Raw genomic sequence first — 9,214 nt, forward strand, 5'->3', positions numbered from 1 at the left:
TTCTTTTTATGGCTGAGTAATATTCCATTGTATATATGTGCCACATCTTCTTTATCCATTCATCCGATGATGGACACTTAGGTTGCTTCCATGTCCTGGCTATTGGAAATAGATCAGCACCTCTCTTATATTCTCTTTTACCTGTTTTTTAAGTGTTCTCATCACTGCTACAACAAAGAAAGGGAGACAGAGTGAAAGTAAAATTTAGTTAATTTATTTGTTTTTTAGCACTGCTGAGAAAAAAAACACTTGTAGATTTTTAAAAATTATTTAGAATGTCTTGATTTAGTTTACTAGGAAGTGTAAAGAGAATGCAAAATACTCAAATCCATGAGATATAAGAATTGCTTATGGAGGTTTCTGATTAAATTCCTTTCTTCATATTGTCATGAATGGTGAAGAGATGACTGTATTTTTTAATAAAAAAGTTTAACCAAATTATATAAGAAGGCGTTTAGCCTTTTTAGCCATTTATGCTATTATCTACATTTAAATTAATATGAAATTCCTCAGAGATTTTTCAGTAATCATCAAAATAAACCATTAATGACAATCAATATGAGAACCACATTTATAATTCATGAAAATATTTACATTTCTCTAGCCTTTTATTGCACATCTGGGAGAGATGTCCCATTAACCCTTAAGTGTTTAAATACTTCTGATCTTAGCACAGAAGTTAAGAAAATTATCACTTAGCTTTCAGATTGGAAGCATAAACAGAAAATAAAATTGTTAAATAATCAGTTAGATATGGAAGCAACTGCATATTCCAAATAGGCCTAAAATAATACCTGTGGTGGTTATTAATTTTTAATGTGAATCAGGGAAAAAAAGGGATAAAATGTTTCATCATTGGGTTTGTGGAGGGTTTTTTTGGTAGGCTAGTTTTATGATATTTAGAATCTTTGCTTATATATGGGTTACAGAGATGTTTCAGGCCTGCATGCGAAGCAACCTTTTGGCTAGAGTTGCAAAAAAGACAAGTATTTTCCTTAAACAGGAGGCATTTCTCAAATGGCTCTATGGCAAAATGGAAGCGTTTGAGGCTTTGCTTTGGTCTTTGTAATCTCATTCTGGTTTTACCACCAGTTTGGTTTTGGTGCGCTCCTTCTACAGTTGTGAAAACGTATCAGAACTATCTGAGCCAATAAAAATAAAATTAAAATTCTTTGATAAGATGGTCCATTTACAATACAAATTCCTAAATGGAAAAAAAAGGACATATATATTCGTAGTTTAGAAAATGTAAACCCTGCATTCCATTAAAACTCTCAAGTCTGACTATCATGAGCTACACGATTAGGATTTTTTTCTCCATTCTCCCCATTCTTTTCTGACAGACAAAGTGAGGTAATTATGAAAATGTGTTTAAAATGAAAGCATTCCATCAGGTGTGGGGAAATGATTTAGGTAATATTTAAATAAAACCCCTTTTCCAGCTCTTGAGAGACCATGGTAAAAGAATGCTTCACAAAATGAGCAAGTAGAAAGTTGTCATTTAGTGAAAGTTAGCAGCTGAGCTAATTGGCAGACTTTGGCAAAGATGACTGTATTTGAGAGAGAAAGTGCTGCCTTTGGTTTGTCAGGTAGTGACAGAGTCCCTGCAGTAGGTTCTATTCTTCTTGAGAGGAAATTAATTTCCTGTAATCAAATGCTGTGGATTATAGTCTTTGTCTCCTTCTGCCTCAGCCACAGAAGCAACTCCAAGGCTTCTTTATTCAACAACATTACATGAGCTTTTGTAAAACAAGCAGGGATACATTTAGCATACAAAGGTTTCACCTGCTACGTTTTGTAGCTCCAGAACAAATGGCTGCTTTGAGACTGAGAGCTATTCCTTTGTAAGTGACTATATTTGTAAGGCTTTATTTGGGGAAGGAAAGGAAAGTGATGACAAGAAACCCACATTTAGGCAGATGAAATCTTGGTGAAGTTTGAAAATCGAATTACAAAGCAGCATACTGCTATATGGTAGGAAAATGATTCCCAGTAACTAATAGGAACTTTTGTAGAAATATAAAAAAATAGGGACTTCCCTGGTGGTCCAGTGGTTAAGACTCTGCACTCCCAATGCAGGGGGCACGTGTTCAATCCCTGCTCAGGGAACTGAGATCCCACATGCCGCATAGCACGGCCAAAAAAGAAAAAGACCTCTTGCTTAGCCACCCGGAACACCGTTGAAGAGTTTAAGGGTTAGTGGGTATAAAAAAGAAATCCCCCTCCCTATCGGGGGGGAAAAAAAAAAAATATATATATATATATATGTATGTGTGTGTATATATATATATATATACACACACATACATATATATGTGTGTGTGTGTATATATATATATATGTATGTAAAAAATAAAAGTACCATTTTAGCTTTTTTGAACTGTTCAGTTTCTGGTGTGTGTATATATACACACACACACCTTCCACATATACACACTATTTATGCAATCTTGAGATTATTTAAGTTCATTATGCATAATTTACAAAGAATAACATTTTGAAAATTATAGCATTTTTAATTCATTACATCTGAAAAGTTATCTTTTTTCTGTAAGACAAGGGAGAGAATGGAGATTCAGAGAAAGAGAAAACACAATCCTTAGAGAAAAATGACCTGTGATCAGAGATGGGATAGAATCTTATCTCTCTACAGCTCCTTTTCTTTTAAATTCTTTTAAATAATAATAATAGTAAATTTATTACGTAGAGGAAGAGAGCCGCTCCCCACTCCTGCTATCTCTAAACTAAATCCCAGGACTTTTCTCCCCATCTGTGATCAGTTTCAGTGCCCGACTAGGCCTTGGAGAAAATAGTAATGCACCCTGGGATCCATTTCTTGTACCCAAGGAAGAACTTTATACTTTGGAAAGATTGAATGAGGGTTTGTCAGTTAAATAAAAGTGGGGCAGCCAGTCCTTTATTTATGATCATCTACTAGGTACTGAATTTTGACTCAAAACCGGTCTAGATGGTCTTTAAAGTATTTAAAAATATTTTCTTGCTTTCTCCTCTCAAATTTAGTTTTGGTGATCCTCAGCCACTGCCAGTGAATGAATAACATACACACATACTGATGTTAACAAATAAACCTCCAACAGAAAAGAAAATTAGTTGTTTTAGCTTGTAAAATTGTGACTAAAATAACACTTTTATTATTTATTTATTTATTTTTGGCTGTGTTGGGTCTTCGTTTCTGTGCGAGGGCTTTCTCTAGTTGCGGCAAGCGGGGGCCACTCTTCATCGCGGTGCATGGGCCTCTCATTATCGTGGCCTCTCTTGTTGCGGAGCACAGGCTCCAGAAGTGCAGGCTCAGTAGTTGTGGCTCACGGGCCTAGTCGCTCCATGGCATGTGGGATCTTCCCAGACCAGGACTCGAACCCGTGTCCCCTGCATTAGCAGGCAGATTCTCAACCACTGCGCCACCAGGGAAGCCTAAAATAACACTTTTAAAAGTAGGCAATTAGACTATTAAAAGTGCCTGGATTATCTTTTTGTTCAACACTGTATTCATTGCAATAGGAGGCAATACAATGTCTGAAGTAATCCTAAATTTAGCTGTCTTGTTTCAGTCTAGAGTTAACCGTAAGCATTTTGTATCAACATCAATTCGATTCCTAAAATGATAATCTCTAATATTATAGGGTAGAGTCATTTTGATGTTATGATTTTATTCTCCATGTTGGGTTTATTGTGTTTCACCTAACACATCAAGATGGCCCTTTAGAACTACATGGAGCTTATTTGGAGCTACACTTACAAGAACCTGTTAACAAAATCGATCTTTGATTCACAGTCCCTAGTTTTTGGTGACCAAGAGGAATAGGAATTGCTACATTTAGCAACAGTATCCTTTTCCGAGAGCATTCGATGCTATTCCATTAGGCCTGGAAATAGACGGTAAATGTAGCTCTCTGGCATTCAGGAAACTCCATAATCACTTGGTGTTTTTTTTTCACCCTCTTTCCTACAGCCAACCCAACCCGGGCAGGCGGGAGAGAGCCATACCCAGGCTCAGCAGAAGTGATTCGGGAGTCCAGCAGCACCACGGGCATGGTTGTGGGGATCGTAGCCGCCGCCGCCCTGTGCATTCTCATCCTCCTCTACGCCATGTACAAGTACCGAAACCGGGATGAAGGCTCATACCACGTGGACGAGAGTCGAAACTACATCAGTAACTCAGCACAGTCCAATGGGGCTGTAGTAAAGGAGAAACAACCCAGCAGTGCGAAAAGCGCCAACAAAAACAAGAAAAACAAGGATAAAGAGTATTACGTCTGATCCCAAGATCTGAAAAGGACCCTTGTATAGAAATAGTCTTCATTTTATCTGAGACATAATATAAACTTATTTACTTTCCTTTTTATGAAGCACATAAAAAAGAAGACAGGGAATGCAATCAGGAAGGAAAGACTGTTTTTAAAAAATAAAAACAAGTATCTCATGCTCTTGTTTCTCCAAAAAAGAAAAAAAAAAAAAAAAAGCAGAGGTCAATAAATTCCCTAACATCCACCGTGTTTTAATTTACTCTGCCTGTCTTTATGTTGCTGGAACATTTCTAAAAGACAGTGGTGATCGCACGCATTCATAAAGCAAAGGAGTATTACAACATCGGGAGGCACAACACAAAAACAACACAAAACACAACACAGAAAAAGAAGCTACCTATGATCCCGGATTTAGCCAAAGTGCTAGCACTTTCCCGAGAAGTCAGTTAGTCTGATTACCAGAGAAGACTGTCCTTTTGAGTGACTCAACCTGCAGACCTTTTCAGAGTTTGTCGCCTGGCACAACTGGAGCAGTGGCTGGAACTTGCACTTGAAACAAAGTGCTGGCTTTTTTGAAGACTTGTGTAGGAACACATTCAAAAAGCCCCCTTCTGGTTGTGAGGGCAAAAAAAACAAAGTATGGAGGCCTTATTTTCAACAATGTGAAAGATAAGGCACATTTTCACACTAAAATTTCAAAACAGAAAGAAAAAAACAAGAGGGTATAGATGCAATCATTGGGAAATTTTCATGCACGCTTAATATGTTATTACATGTGTTTATATAAAATCCATCTCTGTGTGCTTTCTGGACTGTGATAAGTGACGTTTTATAGCCTGTTGTATAGAAAATGCAAAATATATCTCTGCTCTTCAGCCATTTTTGGTAAATTCAATGTTATAAGTGTTGCTAAGTATAGGGAGTTTTATGACATCAGATCAACAATTATTTCAGGGTTTTTTTTTTTTTTTGCCACCATTATAAATTGCCACAATTACTTACTTTTTTTTAAAAAAAATTACAATGTAGTGTTTATTCTAAGGAAGATATGTATGAATGTATATAAAAAGACTCAGCTACTTTTTTTTCCTTACATGTACAGCCTTCATTCTGTTGCAGTTAAGTTTTAGTATTTGTATGAAAGGTGTGATTTAGAAGGTAAACTATATACATATAATCTTTGCTCCCCCAAATACTCACATTTCCCACATACATTTCCCATTCACGATCACAAATATGCACGCACACACACACCCACACCCACACACACACACACACACACAAATCCAGAGGAATCCATCAGATAGGATGGAAGACCCAGACGTACATATAATAGCAAATATTTACTGACAAATTGAAAAGCAGAAAGGAAGATCATTGTGCCAAGGTATTGATGACAAATGAGGTGATTTGCTTCATTGAGATCATGCTCCCAGGAAACCTCCAGAAGATTTTAGTCCCTAATGAAATGGAACCTTTCCTTATCAAGTAGACTATCAATGGTATATTGCTGCATGAATATAAACCATTAGGTGGGAAGGTTATGGAAGCAAAATTGGTTGATCTACACCTTAACCCTGGCTGCTACAAATGAAAACTTTTTTTCCAATAAAATTATATATATATATATATATATATATATATATATATATATATATAGTCTCTGAACCTGATGTGCATGATAAACATTTTTGGAAAGTAAACACTTTCTCAACTAAGAAAGTATTTTCAGTAATTTTTGATTCTGTATTACTATCCATTTAAGAAAATCATTATTTGTTGATTATAGACTATAATTTAACTTTTCTGGTTTTACATATATATCATTAAATATAGTTTTAGTTTAACACACATTAAGTAGTAGAAACATATAGATTATTCACTTGTTTTTGCATATTGTTTCAATGATGTTCATAGCAATAAATTATTAGTATGAGAAGGAAATGCAATATTAGATTGGAAGGTGATGCCTCAGTAAAAATTGGTCGCATTACTTTAACATCTCCTCAAAGAATGATATTAGATTTCATAGAAGAGAAGAATACTTTTACAATTAGCTTTAATCAGAAAAGGCAAAAAATGCAAAACATCTTCTGTGATACTTCAGTTGATGAAAAAAGCCAAGACGTGGCCTGGATTTCAGACATACAGCACCTTAGATATATGTATAATTCATAGCAAATCACCACCATCTATGGTTGCCAAGTAATTGCTATATATGAAAAGTCTTAAAGGGTTTTCATGACCCAGAAAGTAGAGGTATAAAACTAAAATTTATTATCCATTACTTGTGTTTCAGATTTTCTTCTTTTTTAATTTGCCAGGTTAAAGGATTCATAAGTAGTTGTTGTTTTCCTCTCATCCAGTCTTACTCAGGGAAAGCCAGTGAAATAGAAGGTAAATATAAAACCACTCATTTACATCTTGAGGTTTAAAAAAAAATGGTTGCTTTTCCATTTGATCTACTGAACTTGAACTAGTTTCCATCTGGAAAGATTCTAAATTGTGATAGAAAATAACTTAAATAATGGTATTTTTAAGCAGTATATCTCTGAAGCATGTTGTTTGGAATTGATTTCAGTGTTTCTTTCCAGCATAAATTTTAAAATTTCATGCAATATTGTCGGTAAAATATTTCTAATGTTATTGGCCTACACAAAATCTAGCAGTTTGTTTTTTTTCTTTTTTTCTTCTTTCTTTCTTTGTAAATGGGGAAAGAAAAGAGAGAAACACGAGCTAGGGAGAGAAAAGATATGAATAAAATCCCAAGTATCTTCATACCAAATGTATCAGGGTTCCATGCATAGTTGGCAGTTAATAGAGGATTTCACACTACCTGGCATAAATTTGATTACATCTCTAGACTGTAGCTTTTCTGATTGAGTATGCTTCTTTTTTATCCATGTAATGTGTTGCCTTTAAAAAAAAAAAAAAACAAATACTACAATAATGTGTGAGGTGGTCAATCCCTAAGACATCAAAGAAAGGCCACATGACCCTACCCTTCTAGTGCTTTGTGTGATTGGGTATCTAAGGGTTTTGTTTTGTTTTGTTTTTCTGTTGCAAGGCCAACTTATCCATTATTGGAAATGCTAAGCAAGTGGAATTTACTGTTTTGTTAATAAAATATTTCTTAATACAACTGTGGATTTATTGATTTTTTAAAAGTAATTGCAACACCCTTTGGGGACAAAGTGGCACCATAAGGAAGACTGCATTTGAAAGGAAAACCCGTCCTTAGACAAGCAGAGGAAGAATACCAACTCTTGTTTTCTGGATTTTAATATTCATTAAGCACCTCTACATTGATACACTTAAAGATACAGCCACTAAATGTACTTTTGTTTACATCTGTTCATCTTACTATGTGTGAAACCACGAACTCATACATGAACATGCTGATTTCATAAATATGGTTTTCTCTATAAAAAGCAATGTAATTCAGGTTAAGTAAATTTGTGATTAAATTTACCTAGTTGTGATTCCTCATTTCTAGGCTCCTATAGCTTCTACTCATTGGTTCTAATTCTCTTTGTGCAAAACAGAATGTACCCCATATTCCACATGACAACCTTTCCAATATTGTTACCCCCTTCCATGCTTGCCTGGGTTTTCTCTTCTTCAATCTTAACTTTCTGGTTTCCCTTGGTCATTTCATTACTTAAGTTATATGGATGCTAAAGTTCTCATAATCTTAATACCCTTCTTTTGAACCTCCGTTCTTCTCAAAATGTGATACAAAAATGACCATAGTGTTTTTAAGACCAAATTATAATGGGTTTATCACCTTCCTTGATTTGAAGTTTATTCTCTATAATACTAACACTGAAGGTTTCATTTTTTAAAGAAAAATCTTATAATAGTTATTTCAATTATAATGAATTTGCGATCAACTACCATCATCAGATTTCTTTCCATGACGTTTCCTTTAACTTGTACTTATGAAATTGGTTATTTGATTTAAATGCAGGACTCTCTATCTATCCATGAGAAATTCATTGTATTGTATTGATTGTATTCAGTTCAATTGTAGTAAATACTAGCCAGCTGAGATAAATTGTTATCTTGCATCTCTCATATGGTCTTCTGACACGAGATCATTGGCAAATTTTAGACACAGGGAAAATATGTTCACTAGGAAAGATATTAGGCATGCCTCAAGAGACCGCCTTCTAAACAATGCTTCTTAACTGGGTGGGGCGTGGGTGTGGGGAAGATGAGGTACCGTCTGGACAGTGTTGATTGACATGATGGTGGGCAATGCTACAGGCGTGTACAAGGTTGAGATTAGGGGTGCTGCTAAACAACTTATAGTGGGCAGGAAAGCCTCCCCCAAACAATTATCTTGTCCAAAATGTTAACATTGCCGAAGTTGAAAGGCATAATACATATCAACTAGTTAGGCTAATACCTATCACCTTGCCAATCATCTTTAAGTGGAGATTCACTCAGTGTATCTTGTCTATTGGAAGATCATGAGAAACTAAGTCTTCTTGCAAGCAGGATACAGAATGATTTCCTCCTAATGTGTTGGTCAATCTATTGAGAAAGGGAATTAGTTTAATGCGTAATGCTGTTTATTAATGATTACACCTTCTTTTAAAAATTAGCCACAAAGCATCTATTTTTAAAAATCATTCCAATTTTAATTTCAAGCTCATCACTGTAGAATTTAAAACATCCTTTGAGTATTACTTTTAAAATTAGGGCAAAACTTGGCTCCTCCACTCTTCTAGCATAACTTCTCATTTTCTAAAAATGTCAAAATAACTAGTATAATTTCTGTGATCACATTAAAGTTCTCTAGACTGTATTTGGCCTTGATTTGGACAAACTTTTGAAGACGGGATCTATAAATCATTCACTCCACCTAGCTCAGGAGTCAATTCTCACTGGTATCCTATTCCTTGGACTCTGATTTTACTATACTGAAGTACAGTATTGTTACT

The 9,214-nt window shown here is 35.2% G+C and overlaps 1 protein-coding gene across 19 annotated transcripts in view; it reads left to right on the forward strand.

The window, feature by feature from the left end:
• Positions 1–7,736, forward strand: part of NRXN1 (neurexin 1) — a 1,115,884-nt gene extending 1,108,148 nt beyond the window's left edge. For all 19 annotated transcript variants that reach the window (XM_057558508.1, XM_057558511.1, XM_028168477.2 and 16 more), the window contains one exon: positions 3,971–7,736. In XM_057558508.1, the coding sequence (XP_057414491.1) occupies positions 3,971–4,278 (308 nt within the window). In that variant the 3' untranslated portion in view covers positions 4,279–7,736. The remainder of the gene's footprint in view (positions 1–3,970) is intronic.
• The last annotated feature ends 1,478 nt before the right edge of the window (positions 7,737–9,214 follow it).

The sequence above is a fragment of the Balaenoptera acutorostrata genome, chromosome 12 (genome assembly GCF_949987535.1).
Source record: "Balaenoptera acutorostrata chromosome 12, mBalAcu1.1, whole genome shotgun sequence".
Lineage (NCBI taxonomy): Eukaryota > Metazoa > Chordata > Mammalia > Artiodactyla > Balaenopteridae > Balaenoptera > Balaenoptera acutorostrata.